This window comes from Myotis nattereri (genome assembly GCF_964212035.1).
Source record: "Myotis nattereri genome assembly, chromosome: 15".
Taxonomy (NCBI): domain Eukaryota; kingdom Metazoa; phylum Chordata; class Mammalia; order Chiroptera; family Vespertilionidae; genus Myotis; species Myotis nattereri.
Window position 1 is genome coordinate 48,618,484 of NC_138090.1, and position 23,174 is coordinate 48,641,657.

A 23,174-nucleotide genomic window follows, 5' to 3' on the forward strand; every position below is an offset into this window, starting at 1 on the left:
TCCTCTTGCCCCTCATCCCCAAACGCTCTCTGCCGGACACCTTGGTGAGAATTAGATGGCACCGCTGCACACCGCCCACTCACCCGGAGTCTGAGACATGATTTATTCCGGGAGAGGGAAATGATAGACCAATAAATATCGCACAGGCCCCTGCAGGAGGGAAGGTCCGGCGAGGTAGTTTGTGTAGAAAGGGGAGCGCAGGGCGGGGAAGGCACCTGAGGTTGGGGGGCCTGCAGGGAATCGCATCCTGGTGAGGGCGGGTCCGCCTGGCCCCCGGCTCCTGCTGGCCCCCGGCTCCCCCCTCAGCCTGGGCGAGCTGAGGAGCCGTGGGCCCGGCGGCCGGCCTGCCTTAGAAGTCGTGCGACTGATGGAAAGCTCGGGTTTCTTTTAGGAATTCTGATCGTTTCCATGCAGCGACCACTGGCCGCCCCCAAACGAAGCGCCCAGACGCTGTCACCGGCAGTGCGGCGCCCCTGGCCGCGGGCTGGGCCCCGCCGTGGTGAGCGTGGCCGTGGCGGGCGCTGTGCCCGGAGCGGGCTGAAAGGACAATGACATGTGGCCTCGGGAGGGCGCAGCCGGAGGGGCGCGCAGGTGGTCAGTAGGGTTAGCAGCTGTGAGCGGCTGACTCCCTCCTCAGCCGAACCCCCATTTGGTTGTTTACAGCTGGGGGGGGGGGGGGGAATGCAGGCTGTCTTGATTGGGGACTTTGCTTTAGGAATAAAGTGTAACATTGGGAACTAGAGCCGCCATGCATGGTAGCTGTGATGAGCAGTTTGTCATGAGGAGGCGGGGCTGAGCTCCTAACCAGGTGGCGGCGCGGAGAGGCTTCTCCCCGGTGGTCACTGCTGGGCGGGGCCTGCGGGGGACGTGTCGGTCGCCAACGGGTCTGGTTTGGGGAACCCCGAAGGCGGGTACGTCCCCACGCTCTCCGTCAGGGCTTGCAGGTGGCCCAGAGCCCGGGCTCCGTTGAAGGTCACGGCACAGCCCGTCTGGGTCAGGAGCCAGTTCTCTACCTCCGACTGGAGCCAGCGGGAGGTCTCTGTAGGGGAGAGGCGGGAGTTGTGAGGAGCCAGGGGGACCTGGAAGGCGGGGTGGGCAGGGCCAGGAAGAGGAAGGGCCTGGGCTTGGGAGGGGCGAGGAGGGGAGCGGGGCCAGGCCTGGGAGGCTCGGCTCTGGAGCGCAGATGTGGGGACGAGCCAGGAGGGGTGGGGGCTCTTGTTGGAAAGGGAAGGGACAGGGGTCTCTTGTAGGGAAAGTGGAGGCTCGTATAGGAAGGCGCACGCGGGGAGGGGGGCGGGGAGGGGGGACATGCCACCCAGAGGTTGAGGTCAGGAAAAAACACGTCCATCAAGACTGTTAACTGGGTTCAGGGGTCCCCTCTGAGGGCCGGTGTCACCTCGGAATGGGCCAGGCGACCGTTTGGAGCAGGGGGTGGGGGCGGGCAGCGTGGGGACGGTGCCTCACGGGGGCAGGTCCTTGGGATCCAGGGGAGTCGCGACCCTGTAGTGACCGTGGGGAGGCCGTTTCAGGGGGGGAGGGGCCTGGGTGGGAGGGGGCGTCCCCGGGTCGGGTCCTACCTTCGGGCGGGCCGCTCGCGCCCCCTGGCCGCCGGGCCAGGAAGGTGTGCGCCAGCAGCGCCTCCTTGACGTGCTCGTCCTGCGCGCGCAGGGCCAGCGCGCTGAGCAGCTCCGAGTTGTTGGACGTGCTGCGGTAGTAGAGCATGTGCGCCAGCTCCAGCGCGTGCACGCTGCGCTGCTGCCCGAACATCTGCAGGCGGGACAGCTGCAGCTCGGCCACCGGGAGGGGCAGGGCCGCGCTCGGACCCGCGCACACCCCCCCTCGGTCACTCTCGCTGGTAGGGCCCTTTGGGCGGACTCCCGAGCCCTCCCCAGATCTGCTGGTGCAGGTCCCCAGGACCAGGGCCCAACTATTTGTATTTTTTAATACATTTTTATTGATTTCAGAGAGGAAGGGGGAGGGAGATATAGAAACATCAATGAGACAGTATCATTGATTGGCTGCCTCCTGCATGACCCCCCTACAGGGATCAATCCCGCAACCCAAGCATGTGCCTTTGGAATCGAACCCAGGACCCTCCAGTCCACAGGCCAACGCTCTATCCACTAAGCCAAACCAGCGAGGGCCGGCTATTTGTATTTTTAATCCACTTGCTTTCAAGCCGGTGACTCTGAGGCCGCCAACAATATTTTGCAGCAGCGGAATCATGCATTAATGGATTGGTTCAAGGATTTTCAGTCGACACAGGCTTTAGCCTTGGAACTTTTTGCTACAATTATTTAAGTCCTTATCTTTCAGACACATACTAAAGTATTTGCAGACGACATGCTAGGATTTGCTTCCAAATAATTCAGTAGTGAGAGAGCGGGGATCTTTAGGTGAAACGCAACTGACGATTGCTAATTGTAGATGCTGGATGCTGGCTGCCTGGGAGCTCGTCATATAATTTCATTTCTGCATTTTAAAAACTTTTCCATAATTTTTTTAAAAAAAGGTTTAAAATAGTAACTGTTAAAGAGAAGTGCTAACAGACAAAAGTACTCAAAGAGCAGCCCTGGCTGGGTGGTTCATTGGTTGGAGCATCCTCCCATAAATCAAAAAGGTTGCAGGTTCAATTCCTGGTCAGGTCACATACCTAGATTGCAGGTTCAATCCCCAGTTCGGGGCACGTGTACCCAAGGCAACTGATCAATAACTGATCAATGTTTCTCTCTCTCACATCTATGTTTCTCTCTCTCTTTTTCTCTCTCTCCTTTCCTTCCTTCCACTCTCTCTAAAAGTAGAGACAATAACCCTAGCAGGTTTGGCTCAGTGGATAGAGCATCTGCCTGCGGACTGAAGGGTCCCAGGTTCGATTCTGATCAAGGGCACATGCCCAAGTTGTGGTCTCAATCCCCAGTAGGGGGCGTGCAGGAGGCAGCCGATCAATGATTCTCTCATTGATGTTTCTTTCTCTCTCTCTCTCTCCCTCTCCCTTCCTCTCTGAAATCAATAAAAATATTTTTAAAAATGGAGACAATATCGTTGGGTAAGGATTAACAGCAACAAAAAAGAAAGAAAAGAAAACATATCCTTGGGTGAGGATTTAAAAAACAATATTTGAAGCACAAGCCGCTTTGAGGGGAGAAGAAGAGAAGGGCAGGCCTGGGCCCAGCCGTCCGCTCGCTGCACCCGTCCCCATTGGTCAACCCCTCCTTGCCTGGACTCCTTCCCCAGCCCTGATGTCCCTCCGGAGGGGAAGGAGAGCCCACCCATGCCTGGGGCTCACACTGGAACCTCCCACCAAACTCCTCCGTTCATCCACAAAACAGGCTCCAGGCTGCCGGCCTTGAAATGAGTCTGAACTCTGCCCCCTACCGGCTGTGGCCCCGCTGGGCTACGACCTAAGACAGGCAGCACTATCTGTGAAATGAGGCAGATGACAGGAAGTGCTCAGGAAGTCAAAACTCAGTTAATGAAGCCCTTGGCACAGAGCCAGGGCCCAGAGAAGCCTTTACACATTAGCTACGACTGGATCTCCACCCACACTGGGCTGGGGCCGCCTTTTAGGTGCAAGTCTCTGCCCCCACCGAGCGCTGCCCGCCTGAGGCCGAGGCCCAACGTAAAATGCCTGGAGCCGACCCCGCCCTGCAAAACCGCTGGCCTGGCCTGGCCGGCGCTGACGACGCACGTGATGACGGCTGAGCGCGGACTGTGCTCTCTTCTGCAAGCCCTGCAGTCGGCTTATGTCCCTGCATTGGAACGAATCGCCATTCCCACGGCTGAAGGCAGATGCAGGAATCGGGGACCCGCTGACATGAAAACACATCGGGTTCTGTGTCTGCTCCCGCCGAGCCGAGGGTGCGGAATTCTCACAGGTTAACGAGCCGGTCACGCTCCTCTCCGCACACAGATGCGACCTGGCCTCTCCCTGGAGACCTCTCCACCTGCACCTGCATGTGCCCTTCACACTCACCGCGGCCACACTGAGGAAGGGGGTCTCCCCTCACCGAACCCTCCCTCCCTCCTCCCCTGGGGTCCATATCTGGGGTAACCCCACCATCTACCCAGGCACAGGCCAGACCCCTGGCTCCGTCCTTACCCACCCCCACCAGCCTGTCAGTCCCCAGCCCGTCCTCCTGTCTTCTCTTTGCCGTTCCTTCCTCTCCAACCTCCTCCCTGTCCTCAGACTCCTCATTCCAGTCTGTCCCTGCACAGCTAGAGGCGACCCTGCTCCTCCCCTGCTCCCAGCGCCTCCCATGGCTCCCAGTGCCCCCAGGGCCGGAGCTCCCACTCCCCTTCCACTCCTCCCCTCTGAGCGCAGCCCCGTGTGGAACAAACCAGTTAACCCCGAGCACGCCTGCTCTCAGGCCTCCAGATCAGACCAAGCACCTCTGGGCCATTCTTAGAAAACATTCCTGCCTCAATGTCAATGTTCAGGACGGACTTCGCTTACCACAGATGAGCAGCTGTGTGCCTGGGTTCCTGAAGGACCCACTTCTACCTCCATCAGGTACGTGGCAGGGTGTCGGGGTGCCTGGCACCGCCCCCTCCAGGGCAGGACCCGCCTGATGTGTCTCTGGGGCACCAGCTCGGCTGCCTCCCCAGGCTGCCCCCGGGCTGCTCTGTGCTGTGCTGAGACCCACAGAGAACCAGGGTATGGCGGGGCCCACAGGAGCGCCACCCTGCCCTGACATGGAGGAAAGCTCTCTAGAGCCTCTGCACTGAGGGTGATGGGTGGGCGGGACTGGTCAGCCTAGCGAAGGGGGAAAGGCCGTGTCAGTAGAGGAACAGCATATGCAAAGGGAGAGAAGGGAGGGGAAGCAGCGGGGCGGCGCTACCAGCATATTCTGGTGGAGCTGAAGCGTGGAATGGTGCTGGGGAGCCAGGGTCCCTGGTGCTAGGCTGTGAGCATGGCAGCAGGGCCAGCCTGGGGCCATCAGCACGGACTGGAGACCAGGGAGGCTGGAAAGAGGGTCTGTGCTGGGGCTGGAACAGAGGGGAGGAGCCGGCACAGAGACTCGGGGAGCAGGGAGAGCCTGGGACGGATGGGTTGGAGGCAGGGCCAGGGCAACTTCAGGGGTCTAGCCAGTGAGTGGGGGGCAACAGGGCCATCTGCAGGTGGAGAACCAGGAGAAGCAGTGGGAAGGGGGCCGCGCTGCTCCGCCTGGTCCCTGGTCGAGCTGGCTACGCAGGGCTGAGCACAGAGCACCTGATCGAGGAGACGGGAGAGCTGCTTGTGGGAACTAGGAAGTGGGCGAGCGCTTTCGGGGCAGAGAAAGCGGGCGCGCATCCTGCAGCAAAACTGGCCTCTCCGGGTGTGATCTGAGCGCCTGTCCCGGGATGGGGACTCCAGAAAGGGAGGGGGCTTTGGAATCACAGATGCTGAGCCCAGTGGGGGGGGCGGGGTGCACATGGGAAGGGTTTGGGCATGCCCAGGGAGCAGGTGGGGACAGGAGCTTGGGGACCACAATCTAGGAGTGACCTGCAGGAGGGAGCAAGTGGGTAGAGAGCGGGGGCAGCTGGGCTGAGGTGCAGAGGGCCAGCATGTAGGGCTTGGAGGCTCAGCCGGGGGGGGGGGGGGGGGGGAGGCAGGGCGGGGGGGGCATTGAACAGATACACTAAACTAACTGGTGAGCCCGGACCGGGTGGCTCAGTGGTTGACCGCCGACCTATGAGCCATGAGGTCATGGTTCGATTCCTGGTCAGGCACATGCCCCTGGTTATGGGCTAGATCCCCGGTAGAGGGCATGTGGGATGCGGACAATTGGTTCTCTCTCATCACTGCTGTTTCTCTCTCTCTCTCTCTCTCTCTCTCTCTCTCTCTCTCTCTCTCTCTCTCTCCCTCTCCCTTCCTCTTTGAAATCAATAAAAATATATATTTTTAAAATCGTTAATTAATTAACTAGTGAACTGGGTTTTAAACTGGGCCTTCAGAGACCCAGGGTCAGACACTCGCTCATGCTTACAACCCTCCCATGGCTCCCGGCCTGACGATAAAACCCAGGGCTCTACCTGGGCGTCCAAGGCCCCGCCACTTACGGGGTCTCCCTTCCCCCCTCTGCACGCTGGGCGGAGCCCTGTGCCTTCCCACAAACCATGCTCGCCCAGCCCCTTCTCCACCAGGTCCAACCCTCCCTTTCAAAGCGTTCCCTGGGCCTAGGGATTGCTCCCTGCGCCCTCCCCCAGCCCTGCCCCGTCTCGGCCGCATAGCTGGCTGTTATCTGCGGAATTTATTGCCAGTCTTCCTAACAGCCCGCTGGGATGGCTGCAAACAGCTTGGAAACCAATGAACCGACGAGACTAGAGAGCGGGTACAACAGCTGCCTCCTGCCAGTGCACACTCCCAGGGCTGGTGCCGGCCCGGCCCAGGGGAGAATCGGTACCAGGCAGCCCTGGGGCCCGCTGGGCATCGAGGCAGGGCACAGGGCTCAGCCATCAGAGCTCAAGTTGGGTGTCAGCCCCCACCTGTCCTCTGGCCACAGACCCTCAGATGGTGAGCGACCTGCACAACTGAACAGCCGCCCTGCACTCGCTCACACGTGGCCCAAGCGAGCAGGGAGCGCGTTAAAAATAGTGTCCTGGGCCCCAGGCCCACAGATTCCAATTCAGTCATTTGGGCCGGAGCCCAAAAGGCTCATTAATAACAGCTCCCATCCGCCGGCTCAGCTGGCTGAGCATCATCCCAGGCACCAGGAGGCTGCCAGTTTGATTCCCAGGCAGGGCACATGCCCGGGGTTGTGAGCTCAGTCCCCAATGTTTCTCTCTCTCTCTCCTTCTCCCTCTCTCTCTAAAGTCAATTCTTTTTAAAAAGAAAAAGCATATTCGAAAAATAAAAATGAGACAGTTCCCCTGGCCCTGGCTGGGCAGCTCAGTTGGTTAGAGCACCGTCTAGATACGCCAAGGTTGCAGGTTCCAACTCAGGTAAGGGCACGTACAAGAATCAACCAAATGCCCTGGCCAGTTTGGCTCAGTGGATAGAGCGTCGGCCTGCGGACTGAAGGGTCCCGGGTTCGATTCTAGTCAAGGGCATGTACCTTGGTTGCGGGCACATCCCCAGTAGAGAGTGTGCAGGAGGCAGCTGATCAATGTTTCTCTCTCATCGATGTTTCTAACTATCCCTCTCCCTCTCCCTTCTTCTCTGTAAAAAATCAATTATATATATATAAAATCAACCAATGAATGCATAAATCAGTGGAACAACAAATCGATGTGGTTCTCTCTCTCAAATCAATAAAAGAAAAAGAAAAAACTGTCTATTTCTCAAACAGCTGCCCTGGCGGTAGTGACACCCGGCCAGAATGGGAGAGCCACACTCAGGACGCAGTTTCCCAGGGAGTAGTGATGATAACAGCGGCAACAGCCACCTCTCAGACAGCACCTTCTGTGCTGGTGTCAGGCTCCGTTCTCAGCACCGTACGCATTCACTAATTTAACCCCACGGCAACCCTAGGGCTAGTCCTGCTGACATCCCCACCCTGCAGATGCGGGAGCGGGTCACAGAGAGGTTAAGCGTCTTATTCAAGGTCACACAGCTAGACGTCGGTAGAGCTCAATCCAAACCCGGGCCGTCTGGTTCTAAAACACACAACCTTCGCCCCTTCGCTAAGTGCCTCTCAGTGAGCAGCTGGGAACACAACTGCAGCGCCTACCACAGGCCAGGCGTGGTGCCCAGTGCTCTCCGTGGCTTCGCGCATTTAATCCTCATAACAAGCCTGTGAGGTGGGTCTCACTATTACCCCCATTTTCCAGATGAGGAAACTGGAGGACAGAGAGATCAAGAAACCTGCCCAAGGTTGCAGCGAGTAAATAAGGTAGAGAAGGAAGGGAGGAGAGGAGAGGAGGGGAGGACATGGGAGGGAAGGAGAGGAGAGGGGAGGGGAGGGGAGGGAAGGAGGGGGGGGAGGGCAAGGGAGGGGAGGGGAGGGGAGGGGAGGACATGGGAGGGAAGGAGAGGAGAGGGGAGGAGAGGAGAGGAGAGGAGGGGAGGGGAGGAGAGGAAGGGAGAGGAGGGGAGGGGAGGGGAGGGGTGGGGAGGGGAGGGGAGGGGAAGGGAGGGGGAAGGGAAGGGAAGGGAAGGGAAGGGAAGGGAAGGGAAGGGAAGGGAAGGGGCACCCCATGAGGCAGGAATAGTACATGAAATAAGCGAAAACATAGGGTGTCCTGGCCTCCGGCGGAATGCCGAGGAGCAGGGACCCAGGAGGCGCGGCCGGCGGCCGGCTTACCTTGGTGGCCCGCAGGCCCATGAAGGCCGCGAAGAACAGCAGCAGCAGGGAGGTGCCCATCTTCAGGTCGGTGAGCACCACCATGCCCACGTTGACGAAGACCGCCGTGCCCGAGACGACCAGGAAGAGGTTGAGCAGCGTGCGCTGCAGGGCGGACGTGCGCACCTTCAGCTCGGGCAGCAGCTGCTCCAGGCCCTCCAGGGGCGTGTCCTTGAAGCTCTTCAGCACCAGGTGCCCCCGCTTCGTGCGGGCCGCTAGCACCACCCGCTTAAAGTATCTCCTGGGGACAGGGATGGAGGCGGCGGTCAGCACAGCCCAGGGGCCCCTCCAGCCCAGGGCACTCGCTCGGCTCTGCCGTCACAGTCATTTTAAAGGCCATTGAACGGCCCTGGCTGATTTGGCTCAGTGGATAGAGTGTCAGCCTGCGGACTGAAAGGTCCCGGGTTCGATTCTCTGGGTTGCGGGCTTGAGCCCCAATAGAGGGCGTGCAGGAGGCAGCCGATCAATGATTCTCTCTCATCATTGATGTTTCTATCTCCCTCTCCCTGTCTCTTCCTCTCTTTTTTTTTTTTTAATATATTTTAATTGACTTTTTACAGAGAGGGAGGAAGAGGGATAGAGAGACAGAAACATCGATGAGAGAGAAACATCCATCAGCTGCCTCCTGCTCACCACCCCCTGGAGATGTGCCCACAACCAAGGTACATGCCCCTGACCAGAATCGAACCCGGGACCCTTGAGTCCGCAGGCCAGCGCTCTATCCACTGAGCCAAACCGGTTACGGCCCTTCCTCTCTAAAATCAATACAAATATGTTTTAAAAAATATTTAAAAATAAATAAATAAAGGCCACGGAACGGTGGTGGGAGGGAAGTCAGCTCTGAGCTCAGTGCCCAGCAACGGGGGATCGGGTACATCATACAGTCCCTACTCCCGGGCACGGGGTTGCTGCTGACGGTATGCACTTGATAAGAGGAGCTGAGTAAAAGGCTTTCGTTGAGTGCACTTTCAATGTCCAATCCCACATCTCTGGCCGTGGCTGCTCGGAGCCAGGCAGGGCTGCGAGGCTCTGGAGAGGCAACAGAATGAGGCGTCAGGGCCCGTGTGCGCAGCGGAGAGACACAGTTAAGCTCCCACTGCAAGTCTAAGGATCTGCTTGGACGAGTCCTGAAAGTGGAATTACTGGTTCAGGGGATGTAAGGGGTTCTTTGTCTTTGGCTTTTGTTCTGGTTTGGTGTTCTGGATTCGTGACCATATTTGATAAACGCATTTCCAGAAAGTCTGGGTCACGGACCGGCCCAGCGGTGACTGCAAGAGTCTGGCTGCCCTGACTCGCTCTGTGTTGGAATATCCGGTTACAAAGATGACGTTACCAGCACCCCGCCCGTGGCCTTCCCGCCCTGAGCCCAGCTCGCGCATCTGGAAAACGGGAGAGGTGTCCCTGCCCTTTCTCTTCCCCTGCGAAGGCTAGTTCCTCCTTTCCCTTGGGAAGAACAGCAGCATTGCCCGGCCGGCGTGGCTCAGTGGTTGAGCGTGGACCCCTGAACCAGGAAGTCACAGTTCAATTCCCGGCCAGGGCTCAGGCTCGGGTTGCGGGCTTGGTCCCAGTGTGGGGGGTGCAGGAGGCAGCCGATCGATGATTCTCTCTCATCAGTGATGTTTCTCTCTCTCTCCCTCTCCCCCCCCCCGAAATTAATAAAAATATTTTTTTTAAAAGAAGCTGCATTTGGATGACCCACCCCTCCCCCTTTCTCGACTTCCCACCGGGCCCAGACCTCCAAACCCAGCCACTGACCTGTCAGTCCCCTCTCAGCTCTAACCTCGCTCCCTCCCGCTGCAGCTGGGGGACAGGGCTGCCTCACCTCTCCGCAGGGGTGGCCTTGAAGAAGTAGTAACGCTTGGAGCCCACGCTGGACATACGAGGCATCTTCCCGACTCTCTGGCCCAGGGCCCAGAACTGAATGTAGATGTACTGGTCCAAGTTGATCGTCACCTGCCAAGGGGGCCAGGGGAAGCAAGTAGCTGAGCATGGGCTGGAGCCTGAGTGCAGGGTGCTGACAGGAGATGTCTCTCCCCACCCCCACCCCACCCCCACTCCCGTGATTTCAGCCCCTCCCCCAGGCCTGTCATCCCCCATTGCCCGGGCAGGGCAGCCATGCATGGTCACTGCTGTGAGACACTGCACAAGGGCGTGCCACCTCAGATGGCACCATTCACGTGACAGTCACCGCCGCCACATTCCTTTGAACCTAAGATGCCACTGGCTTTAAGCCATTCCATTATTATTATTTTTAAAATATATTTTTATTGATTTCAGAGAGGAAGGGAGAGTGAGAGAGAGATAGAAACCTCCATGATGAGAGAGAATCATTGGCTGTCTGCCTCCTGTAGGCCCCCTGCTGGGGACTGAGCCCTCAACCTGGGCATGTGCCCTTGACTGGACTCAAACCCGGGACCCTTCAGCCTGTAGGCCGATGCTCTATCCACCGATCAGGGGCTACTCCCTTATTTTATAAAGCAATTAAAGGAGAAGATATACTGCCAATTAAACTATATCACACCACCACTTATAAGTCACATCCTAATTTCAGAGACAAGAAAATCTTTTTAAAAAATACATCTTAAAGCCCCAAAATGTGGAACTTGGGAAACTTTTAGCATTTTCATGATAATGTTGTTGACTTTGAGGATGAGCGTTCTGTCTTATTTATTACTACAACGTTCTGGCAGCTGGTAATAAAGTCTTGGGTTCTAAGAAGATCCGTATCTTATGCTACTTTCCCAACAGCGGGCAGTGAAGTGGCCTGAGAAAGAGGAGTCTTTCTCTAATTCACCAAACGGGCCACGTGGGCAAGTGTCCGGGGCCCAAGACTCCAACTCCCAGCGGCGTCTGCCTCCCCCGAAGGCCCACCCCTGCCCCAAGGCCCCCTGGGCGTGTGGTCCTCCCTGGAAGACGGGTACCTGGACCTCGTCCTGAGGGTGGTGGACCACGAGAGCATAGGCCAGGGTGTCCTCGGAGAGCGGGGAGAAGTTGGCCTGGGCCAGCAGGGGCTCCAGCGCCAGCAGCACCTCCTGCTCATTGGACAGGCGCTGGGGGTCCGTTAGCGACGGCTGGTCCAGGGTCTCCCTGTCCGGGTTGATGGGGTCATATAAGGCCTGAGGAGAGAGTCAGAGAGAAGAGAAACAGGCGAGGTCACAGTGTAAGGGACCATGGGTAAACTTCAGGATGTTCCTGGCCCCCTCCTTTAAATGATGGGGTGCCCCAGGGCTTGACTCTGGGCCCCTCTTCCCTCTCTCTCTCTCTCTCCCTCCAAGCCTGCCCTCAGTGGCCTCGCCATCCCCATGCCTTCAAATACCTTCTCTTGCGGATAACTGCCCACTCACATCTCCAGCCTGGACCTCTCCTCCACGTTCCAGGCCTAATGCCCAACTCCAGTGCGTGAGCATGCATTCTCCTGTTCTCCCACAGGAATCAAAGCAAAGGTGGACACAGACTGCCCAAATAAACTACATTTCCCAGCCTCCCTGAGGCAAGGGGTAGCCAGGGGGACGAAGGCCATAGAATGTGAGCAGAATTGATGGGTGCACCTTCCCCCTCAATTCTTGCCCCCCTGCCCCGGACCGTCCCCTCTTTTCTGGTTCTGCTAGCTTAGAACACTGTCCTACCTATGACCCCGTTTTGACCACACAGAGATGAAGACAATGCCCTAAGGCAGCAGTTCTCAACCTGTGGGTCGCGACCCCTTTGGGGGTCAAATGACCCTTTCACAGGGGTCGCCTAAGACCATCAGAAAACACATATATAATGACATATTGTTTTTGTGATGAATCACTATGCTTTCATTATGTTCAATGTGTAACCATGAAAATACATCCTGCATATCAGATATTTACATTACGATTCATAACAGTAGCAACATTACAGTGATGAAGTAGCAACGAAAATAATTTTATGGTTGGGGGTCACCACAACATGAGGAGCTGTATTAAAGGGTCGCGGCATTAGGAAGGCTGAGAACCGCTGCCCTAAGGGCTGGCAGAGCAACAAAATGGAAGGAACCTGGGTCCCAGCATAAACTTGTGTGGAACAAGGTGGCCTCTGCACCCTGGCCCGTTTACCACAGGCTGTTCAGTGGGAGGGAAATAATCCCCCACCTCCTTTGAGCCATCTGGTTGTGGGGTCTGCTTGTCACAGCAGCTCAGCCTCTATATGAACTGATACAAACTCCCTACTTGACAATGGCTTTTGGATGTCACAATCACCTCGAATCCAATACGCCTACCATCCCCCCCTCCATTCCCAAACTTCCAATAAAACCACCATTTTGGACTTCCTGTCTCAAACCGGTTCCCCTCAATCACCCCTGGCTTCTTCCCTGAGTGCCGGACTCTTCGATTCCGTGATCTCTTTGACCTCTCCGGCTGGGTGCACCGTGGCACATACCCAGCGGGAGGAATGACCTGGGCAATGGTTTGGAGGGGGGAAGGCCCAGGGCCTCAGGAACAACTGAGCAGGGAGCCGGGTGATGCCGGGAGAGTCATGCCCAGCTAATCCTCTTCGGAACTAACTCCCGGGGCCGGGACGCGCTGGCAGAGGACGGACCCGAGGCCGGAGCCAAGGCCTGTGTCTGAGTCCTTCAGCCCCGGCTGACGGAACAGGCCCCAGAGGCCACATCGAGGCTGGAGGAGTGACCTTGAGGAATCCTGTTCCCAGCGCCGAGCTGCAGTTTGAGAGCGAGGGAACCTCAGAGGTGGAGGAGAAAGAACTCTATATTCTCCGAGCATCCCCTGCGAGCCAGATTCTTCTCTGGGAATTTCACGTCCACCAGCTTCAAGCCAGGAGCCTGGGTGCCGCAGGTGACCCTGGCTGCTCTCTCCCCTCGTACAGTACCCCCCCATCCCACCTCCCTGCCTGGGTGAGTCCAGCCTGCCCAGTGGCCTCCCCAGCCCTCTGCCCCGCTCCCCCGCCCCTCTGTTCCCTACACAGCAGCCGGGCGAGCTTATCAAGCGATCACAGTAACACCTGAGAACGGCGCACGCTGGGCAGCACTATTAGAAGAACGTTACACACATCTCGCCACGTGAGGATGGTGCTTCCGTTAGCCTCACTTAGATGGGGAAACTGAGGCACCGAGAGATGAAGTAAGTGCCAAGTTCACAGAGCCAGGAGGTGATGCATCAGGAATTACACATCCAACTCGTCACTCTCCTGCCAGAAGCCTTCCCGGGCTCCTGCCGCCCTCACGGGACAGGCTCTGCACTGGGGCCTGCAAGCCCCCCTGTGCTCCCTCTGCCCCGGCCACCCTGGCTTTCCTTCCTCCAGGCCCAGGGACTCGGCACGCGCTGTTGGGAGACTCCCCCTGGCCCCCTCCCTGCCTCCTTCCCATTCACGACTGAATCCTCCTCCTCCTCCTGTGTCCCAGCTCCCTCCTCCCTCTCTAGAAGCTTCCCTCCCCTGCCCGGTGCCTGGGCGGGGCGTGCACTGTACAGAGGCGCCAGGCCTAAGAGGCACCGTCACAGATGCTGTCGCCCTGACATTCATCCGAACAGTCACCCTTTCGCATGGAACTTCCCGCAACAGAACACCCTGCAGTGACGGGAACACCTGGATCTGCACCCCCATTCGGTGGCCCCTGGTCCCAGGAGGCTGGCTGCCGGGCACTTGAAATGTGATGAACGCTACTGAAGAACAGAATTCTAAAACCTTATTTACTGTCAATGATTCCAAACGTAAACCGCCACGCGTGGAGAGGGACCATCCTGTGAGACTGCCTCCGGCCAGGGAAAGGGGGGCCTTTTCCTAATTCGCACTCAGGCCCGGGACCGAGGCCAAGGCCAGCTTTGTCACCCGCTCTCCGGACGGTGCCCTTCGAGCTCACAGCCTGAACGTGTCCGTTCACTGGGAAAGAGCGTCTGATTCACGGCGGCTGCCACCTGGCACCCACAAACATCTGCTGAAAGAATGAAAGATGTCCCTGGGGCCCGGCCGGTGTGGCTCAGTGGCTGAGCATCGACCTCTGAACCAGGAGGTCACGGTTCAATTCCCAGTCGGGGCACATGCACTAGGGGTGGGTTGGTCCCCACTGGGGGGCGTGCAGGAAGCAGCCGGTCCATGATTCTCTCTCATCATTGGTGTTTCTATCTCCCTCTCCCTCTCCCTTCCTCTCTGAAATCAATAAAAATACATTTATTTAAATAAAAAAGTAAAACACCCCCGTGTCTTTGTGGCAATTGTGGTTTTCTATCCCCCAGCATCCCCTTGGGGCCTCGAACCCCATCCACCTCCTGAGGACCCCAGATTGGTCTCCAGTCCAGACTCACCCAGCAAGAGCCTGCTCAGCACTTCCCCACGGGTGGCCACCCGCCTCCCGATGCTTCCGCGTGGATACCCAGCGGCGTCCTCTCAAACTCACTGTAGACTCCGCGTCCCAAACTGGGGCCCCGAAACTCCTCCCACACCTGCTGCTCCCGCCAGCCTCCCCAGCTCAGAAGAGGACAGATCCATCCTTCTAGGTCAGCGGTTCTCAACCTGAGGGTCGCGACCCCTTTGGCGGTCGAACGACCCTTTCACAGGGGTCGCCTAAGACCATCGGAAAACACATATATAATGACATATTGTTTTTGTGATGAATCACGATGCTTTCATTATGTTCAATTTGTCACCATGAAAATACATCCTGCAGATCAGATATTTACATGACGATTCATAACAGTAGCAAACTTACAGTTATCAAGTAGCAACGAAAATAATTTTATGGGTGGGGGTCCCCACAACATGAGGAGCTGTATGAAAGGGTCGCGGCATCAGGAAGGTTGAGAACCACTGCTCTAGGTGCTCAGGCCCAAAGTCTGGGGTCATCCTGGACACCCCTCTTTCTCACACATTCAAGGCACCAGCTAATCCGGAGCCAGCACGTTCAGAACAGATCCAGAATCCAACCACTTCTCAACCCTTGTAGGAGCCACCCATACACGCTGGACGGGTGAGGTGGCCACACCACTGGGCTCCCAGCTCCCAGCCTCCATCCCGTCGATACCCCACCTGGTCAGCAGAGGGCGCCTGCTGTAATCTGAGTCCACTCACGTCCCTCCTCAGTTTAGAGCCCTCCTGTGGCTGCCACCTCACCCTTGTGTCCTCACCTGTGTCCCACAAGGCCCTGCAGGTCGGGCCCCACTCCCCTCCCTGCCCTCATCTCCAGGCCTGCCTGCCTCACTCACTCAGCTTTAGCCCCGCCCACGTCATTGCTGTTCCTCCTGCACTCCTGCCTCAGGGCCTTTGCACTTACTGTTTCTGCAGCTCTCCACATGGCTCACTCTTGCCTCCTTCAGGTCTCTGCTCAAACTCCAGCCCCTCAGGGAGGCCTTCCCTCATCACCACACCTAAAATTGCAAAACACTTCTGCTTTCTTTTTCTCTTTCATTACTTACAAGATTTAGACAAAAATAAAATACAGGACACCAAGTTAAATCTGATTTGCAGATCAACGGCAAATAATTTTGCAGTGTAAGTGTGTCTCATGCAATAGTTGATATGCATGGGACATAATTATACTTAAAAAATCGTTCACAGCTTATCTGAAATTCAACTGTAACTGGGTAGAGAGGGTGGAATGGTGTCCCCTAAAAATCCATGCCCGCTCAGAACCTTAGAGGATGTTCCATTTGGATAGAGTTTTTGCGGGTGTAATTAAGATAAGGAGTGAGATGAGATCAGACTGGATTGAGGCGGATCCTAAATCCAATGAGGGTGTCCTTATAGGAGACAGAAAAGGACATGGAGAGGCACAGAGAAGAAGACGATGTGAAGATGGCGATGGAGTGATGTGTCCACAAGCCAAGGGCTGCCCGCAGCCACTGATATCCCCCTCAGAGCCACCAGAAGAAACTCACTCCGCCCACACCTTCTGGACTCCTGAATGCGGACAGAATGCATTTCTGTTGTTTTAAGCCGCCAGTTCACAGCAGCAGGCACAAATGAATAAATGGGGCTTCCTGTACTTTACCCGGCAACCCTGCCCTCAGCACTCAGCATCTGCACATATTCTCCTTTCCTTTGTCGCGGGCCTGCCCCCCTCACTAGAACATGACCAAATGAGGCAGATACACACCTCTGTCAGGCTCGCTGCTGTGTCCTGGGGCCTCGGACCATTTGGGGAACACAGTAGGTGCTTACTAAATATATACTGAGAAAATTCAATGAGTGAATGAGGGAGGGAGAGGAGGAACAGAGAGCGGTCACCTGCCAAGGTCACCTGCAGGACTAGCGAACAACAAAGCCGGCTTTGGAACCGCTGTGGACCCTGCCAACTTTATTCTTTTCCTGTCCCAGGCTGCTTCCTCAAGGGACTTAGGTCACCAACAACTGGTCCCCCAGTCCCCCATGCCCCTCTGCTGCTTCCACCCGCCCCCTCAGTACCTGTTAGAAACCTCCTGCCTTCCCTGGCCGGTGTGGCTCAGTTGGCTGGGCGTTGTCCTGTGCCCCGAAAGGCTGCCAGTTGGGTTCCTGGTCAGGGCACATGCCCGGGTTGTGGGCTCGACCCCTGGTACGGGGCGTGCAGGAGGCAGCTGATGGATGTTTCGTTTTCACATCGATGTTTCTCTTTCTCTCTCTCTCTCTCTAAAAATCAATATTTAAAAAAAAAAATCTTAAAATCTCCTGCTTCAGTGGGAATATGCATCTTCACTGATTATTCTTTCTATGTTTCTATATAAATGTTCATATAATATTTATTAAAATAACAACAATAGCCCCAGCTGGTTTGGCTCAGTGGGTAGAGCGTCGGTCTGCGGACTGAAGGGTCCCAGGTCCAATTCCAGTCAGGGGCACATGCCTGGGTTTTGGCCTTGATCCCCAGTAGGGGGTGTTCAGGAGGCAGCAGATGAATGATTCTCTCTCATCATTGATGTTTCTATCTCTCTCTCCCTCTTCCTTCCTCTCTGAAATCAATAAAAAAATATTTTTAAAAAGAAGTCATTAAAAAAAAATAAAATAACCACCATAAAAACAAAAACCCTGACTCCAGAGGCCACAAGTGCCCAGGGAAGAGCTTGGAGGCGGATGAAGTGGGGCGTCAATCCTGGCTCTGCCGCTGGTGAACTGTGCAATCTTGGGCGCATCCTGGGCCCGCTCGGGGCCTTGGTTTCTGCCTCTGCACATGGGGCTGACGGCAGGAGGAGGGGCCGCAGGAGGGAGTCAATGAGCCCAGCGCAGAGTGAGCGAGTGCTCAGCAGGGAGGGCCACTGTCCGCTGCCGCTATTCAAAGCAGAGAGAGGACCTGGAGGAGGACACGGTGTGCAGTGAAGGGTTAACTCCGCAGGCCTGGGTTGCACAAACCCTGCACATTTCAAACAAAAGACTGGCCCCTGAAGGGCTCCTGGGAGAGAACCTTGGAATGTCCTGCCTGATGAAAGTGTCTTAGTTTAGCACACCTGGCCAGTGTGGCTCAGTTAGTTGAACATCATCCAGTGCACCAGGAGGTCACCAGTTCAATTCCTGGTCAGGGCACATGCCTGGGTTGTGGGATCCATCCCCAATAGGAGCATGCAGAAAGTAGCTGATCGATGTTTCTATCACCTTTTCCTTCCTCTCTCTAAAATCAACAAAAACATGTATATTTTCTAAAAAGTGCCTTGGGCCCTGGCTGGTTTGGCTCAGTGGATAGAGCATCAGCCTGTGGACTGAAGGGTCCCAGGTTCGATGCCAGTCAAGGGCATATGCCTGGGTTACTGGCTCAATCCCCAATGGGGGGCGTTCAGGAGGCAGCCAATCAATGATTCTCTCTGAAATAAATAATATATTTATTTATTTATTTATTTACTTACTTATTTTAAAGTGTCTTGGGTCCAGCCGGCATGGCTCATGAGCGTCTACCTATGAACCAGGAGGTCACAGTTCGACTCCCAGTTGGGGTACATGCCTGGGTTGCAGGCTCAATCCCCAATAGGAGGCATGGAGGAGGCAGGTGAGCAATGGTTCTCTCTCATCATTGATGTTTCTATCTCTCCCACTCCCTTCCTCTCTGAAATCAATAAAAATATATATATTTTTAAAAAGTATCTTGGGCCCTGGCCGGTTTGGCTCAGTGGATAGAGCGTCGACCTGTGGACTGAAGGGTCCTGGGTTCGATTCTGGTCAGGGGCACATGCCTGGGTTGTGGGCTTGATCCCCAGTAGGGGGCAGGCAAGAGGCAGCCGATCCATGATTCTCTCTCATCATTGATGTTTCTATCTCTCCCTCCCCTTCTTCTCTGAAATAAATAAAAAGATATTTTAAAAAAATAAAATAATAAAAAGTGCCTTGGTTTACCCAGGGCCTTGGGCCACACTGCATGTCTATGCTAACAATGTGATGGACGGTGGGAGGCTTGGGCCATGAGGTAGTCTGCCCGCTGGAGGGGCTGGAGGCTGAGTAACTAGGATAGTGACACAGGTGGCCAGCCAGGCCTGCGTGACCAACCTCCAATCAAACGCTGGACAAAGCCCGGGTGAGCTTCCCTGCGTGTTGTCATATATTGTTGGTGGGAGAATAAGTCCTGTCCTAGGGACAATGCTGGGAGAGGACAGGTGGCAGCTCTGGCCTGGTCTCTTCTGGGCCCTGCCCGTGGCCTTTTTTCTTTGCTAACGATGCTCACCAGCCTTTCAGTGTGTCATAAGCTACCACTTCAAGCACAACAGCTTTCTTGAGCTCTGGGAGTCCCGCTAGAAAATCAATGAACCTGAGGGTGGTCTTGGGGACGCTCAGCCCAGGCAGGACCCAGGGAGGAGAAGGAGAAGGCGGCTAAGAATGTATCTTCCACCCAGGCTGGTGTGGCTCAGTGGGTAGAGCATCGGCCTGTGGACGGAAAGGTCCTGGGATCGATTCCCGTCAAGGGCACATGCCCAGGTTGTGGGCTTGGTCCCCAGTGGGGGGTGTGCAGGAGGCAGCCAATCAATGATTCTCTCTCATCACTGATGTTTCTATCTTTCTCTCCCTCTCCCTTCCTCTCTGAAATCAATAAAAATCTATTTCAAAAAAAAGAATTTATCTCTGACACCACTCCCTCCTGGGTTCTACTTCTCTCTCTGAGGCTCCTTGTCCACCCTCCTCCGAAGTTCCAGTTCCCCTTCCTGATCTCAAGGCTGGCACACCCCGGGGTTCGGCTAATTCCCCTTATGGTACCGTTTGGTACCATCTAGGATCCTCCCAGGCTTGCTTCTCAGCCCAGACCCCCCTCCCTTGACCTCCAGACCCCACATTCAAGTCCATCTCTCTCTCTCTACCTGCCTGACAGGTGGCTCCAATGCCTAAGTCCAAAGCTGACCTCTCAATGTTCCCTGCAGATCTGCCTCTCGCCCCTGCCCCGTCATCCGCATCTCCATCCTTCCGGGGAGCAGGCCAGAACTGCTGGAGGCACCCTGGACTCCTCTCTTTCCCTCGCCACCCGGCCCACACCACCGCGTGCTCCAGCTATTACCAGCGTCTGCCCACTTTTCACCACTTCCACTGCTATTACTCTTGTCGGAGCTGCCATTACCTCTCTCCGGGACAAGCATAATAGACTCTTTACTAGACCGCTCTGCCTCTGACAGTCTGTTCCCTCCCCGGCAGCCAGAAGGATCCTGTTAACAACTAAATCAGTTCCTCCTCTGCTCAGAGCCCTCCCGCGGCTCCCAGCTCACTTAGAGTAAAAGCAACGTCCGTACCACGGTCCACCCGGCCAGGCACAATGTGCCCCCACTCCTCCTCTGCTCTCATTTTCCGCCTCTCTCCCCCCTCTCCCTCCCCTCCAGCTACAGCTGACCTTTTGCTGTTTCTCCAACGCCCCAGGCCCTCTCTCACCCCAGGACCTTTGCACTTGCTTTGCCTTCTGCCTGGAATGTCCTCCCCAGACATTCGTCTCACAAGCTCCTTTCTCTTCACTCAGGTCTTAGCTTGCCTGTCGCCTCCTCATCAGAGAAGCCTTCCCTGCACACCCTGTGCTCCCGTGTCCTGCCTCCCACCGGGGCCCCCATCTCATCCCGGTCTAACCTGCTTCAACCTCTGCCTCATTGATCCTCACAGCGCTTGCCACTCCGGGTATCATATTTCATATTTGCTTATCATCTCCCCAGCTGGAATGCCGGCTCCCTGAGGGTGTGGCTTTACCGGAACCGTTCCCTGCAGCACCCCCGGGGCTTAACACAGGGCCAGATTCCACGTAGGTGCTCCGAGAACTTTTGCTGAATGAAGGGATGAGCAAACAAGCATGACGGGGCAGGAGGGGCCCCGCCCTCACCTGCAGCCGGTTCAGGATTTGATGGTAGTGGAACAAGGTGCAGAGGTCCACGTGGGCAGAGAACTCCTCCAAAGCCACCTTCTCCGCAGGACTGGAGTGGAATTCCTGTTACCTCGGGAAGCAAGACTGACCATTAGGCCTCTCTCCCCTTCCTCGTGGGAAGGAATTCTTTCCCTGGCAGCGCATACAGACAGTCAGAGCTCTGGGCTTTTTTGATTTTGTTTGGGGGAGTTGTGTCAATTTTATTGACCAAGAAACGGAGGTAGCCTGGCATAGTAAAAAAGATGAATGAAAGAGCTGAGAGTTCAAGTTCTCCCTTTGATGCTGACTCACCAACATTCACACAGTGCTTACTGCGCACCGGGCGCTGCTTGCCCACATGAGATGCAAGGGGGCCAATGGAATGATAACCCCCTTTTTTTCAGAGGGGGAAATGAGGCTCAGGGAGTCACCCGCTGAGGACCACAATGTCTAGATCAGCGGTTCTCAACCTGTGGGTCGCCAATCTGTGGGTCGCGACCCCTTTGGGGGTAGAACAACCCTTTCACAGGGGTCACCTAAGACCATCGGAAAACATATATATAATTATATATTGTTTTTAAATATATATATATATATTTTTTTTTATTGATTTTTTTTACAGCGAGGAAGGGAGAGGGATAGAGAGTTAGAAACATCGATGAGAGAGAAGCATTGATCAGCTGCCCCCTGCACACCCACTACTGGGGATGTGCCTGCAACCAAGGTACATGCCCTTGACCGGAATCAAACCTGGGACCCTTCAGTCCCCAGGCCAACGCTCTATCCAGTGAGCCAAACCAGCCAGGGCTATATATTGCTTTTGTGATTAATCACTATGCTTTAATTATGTTCAATTTGTAACAATGAAAATACATCCTGCATATCAGATATATACATGACAATTCATAACAGTAGCAAAATTACAGTTATGAAGTAGCAACGAAAATAATTTTATGGTTGGGGGTCACCACAACATGAGGAGCTATATTAAAGGGTCGCGGCATTAGGAAGGTTGAGAACCACTGGTCTAGATAAAGAGAGACTGAAAATCCACTCTAGGCCTGCCTGACCCCAGAGCACACTTATTTAACCAATTATGTATGCTTGTCACCTCCCTTCTTCTGCTGCAGTTCCCTCATTTATAAAATGGAGATGATGGTGGTATTATATCTCTTATTGGGTTGTTCTGATGATTCCATACATGGGAAATGCTTAGCACAGTGCCATGTAGTAAGAGCTCACGCCGTGTTTAATAATTATGATTATGCTTTTATAGGTATAATTATTATTAGATAGCAGTAATAGTAATGATGAGGATGATGCTACACATTTTGCAAAGGGAAAAACCATGCCCCAGAGAGTGCTTGTTCAAGCCCCAGAACAAGCTAGAGTCGGAATCGCTGCTACATTTGCATCTCAGAGGTCCTCTCCCCCTCCCCTACGTTCCAATTCACTTGGCGCCCACTAGGGACTGTAAGGGGAATTGGAACTACAATTCCCAGGAGGGGCCAGGGCAGCCCTCCATAGCAGGCACGGCCCTGCCGCCGCAAGGCCTGCCGGGAGTCGTAGGCCCCGGGCTCTTGGACCCCGGACGGGCGATACCTGCATCAGGAGGCGGAGCAGCTGCTCCTTGGAGAGTGGGATGAACCGCTCCTGGTACTGCTGCGCCCAGTCGCGGGGCTCCGTGGGGTTCCACATCCTGCGGTACTCCCCCATCTTGGCCGCCAGCGAGGACAGGGCCCGGGCGGGCCCCAGGAGCGCGGGCAAGACTGGCCATCCTCGGACCCAGGATGCCCAGACCCCCCGGGTCACATGCAACATGGCCAGCCCCTGTGCCCGGAGCCTAAACGAGGGAAATGGGTAGAGGGTCAAAGGGCATCTGGTGGAAAAGCGCGCTCTCCACCTCCCTGTCTCAAACCTCCAGGAGCAGAGCCCGTCCGCCCTTCTCGCGGGTCCCCTCCCACATTGCTCCGGTGACCCTGGTCCCAGGGAAGGGTCAGAGGTCTGAGGTCCCGGGGCGTGTTGAGGGCCTAGACACCCTGGCGTGGTACAACTGGTTTCTGCGGGGTCTAGGCGATGAGGTGGATCACTGGAGCTTAGGAGAAGCTCGGAAAGGCTACCCTGAGGGTGCAGGGCCGTCCTGCCCTGGCCATGCAATCCCCCTCCCTCCCCTCACCTTAGCCAACGCTCGACTGTCATTGAGCCTCCTGCGCATGTGCAGGAAGGCTTTCAGGTCCCCCAAGATTCAGCTTCAACCAGCAGCAGGACGCATGCGCAAAACCGGGGTCTCCCCTGAGCTCGGTCCCGTTTCTTTCCTCTGAAGCCGTCCCCACTGCGCACGAGCAATAGGCCCGCCTTCCTCCGGGACGCGCCTGGTGTTGGCGGCGCGCATGCGCAGCGGGAACGTCTCCTTGTCCCCGTGCTGCAGAGAGAAGGGGACGCAGCGGGCGCGAGACTCCCGGCAGCAAAGGGGCGGGGTCGGCCCCCCCCCCCCCACGCCCCGACCCGCGCGCGCAGCCCGCCAACGGCGGGAGCCCAACGTCCGCCGAGGCCACGCCCCCGCTCGCGCCCGCTCCTGAGTGGGAGGGAAAGGGGCGGGGGCGGGGCCTGGGCACAGCCAATCGGCGGCGGAGGAGCGAAAAGGCGGGAAAAGGCGGAAGCAAAAGAAGTCAGAGGTG

At 56.2% G+C, this 23,174-nt stretch overlaps 1 protein-coding gene across 1 annotated transcript; it reads right to left on the reverse strand.

Annotated features, from left to right (window-relative positions):
* Positions 1-89: 89 nt before the first annotated feature.
* On the reverse strand, positions 90-22,707 carry TMEM143 (transmembrane protein 143). The gene is made up of 8 exons (XM_081107667.1): positions 22,673-22,707; positions 22,099-22,339; positions 20,476-20,580; positions 11,183-11,377; positions 10,084-10,214; positions 8,223-8,502; positions 1,578-1,767; positions 90-1,039 (listed from the first exon to the last, which is right to left on the reverse strand). The coding sequence occupies exons 1-8, from the start codon at positions 22,693-22,695 to the stop codon at positions 840-842; spliced, it is 1,365 nt and encodes a 454-aa protein (XP_080963793.1). The 5' UTR covers positions 22,696-22,707; the 3' UTR covers positions 90-839.
* Positions 22,708-23,174: the final 467 nt, after the last annotated feature.

Bases quoted from the DNA above. Each gene is read 5' to 3' on its own strand.
- TMEM143 (XM_081107667.1), bottom strand. From the start codon at position 22,695: ATGACAGTCGAGCGTTGGCTAAG. The intron at 20,581-22,098 runs GTATCGCCCGTC...CCGAGGTAACAG, and splicing joins TGCTCCGCCTCCTGATGCAG to GAATTCCACTCCAGTCCTGC. The intron at 1,768-8,222 runs GTAAGCCGGCCG...TCCCGCCTGCAG, and splicing joins TGGGCCTGCGGGCCACCAAG to ATGTTCGGGCAGCAGCGCAG.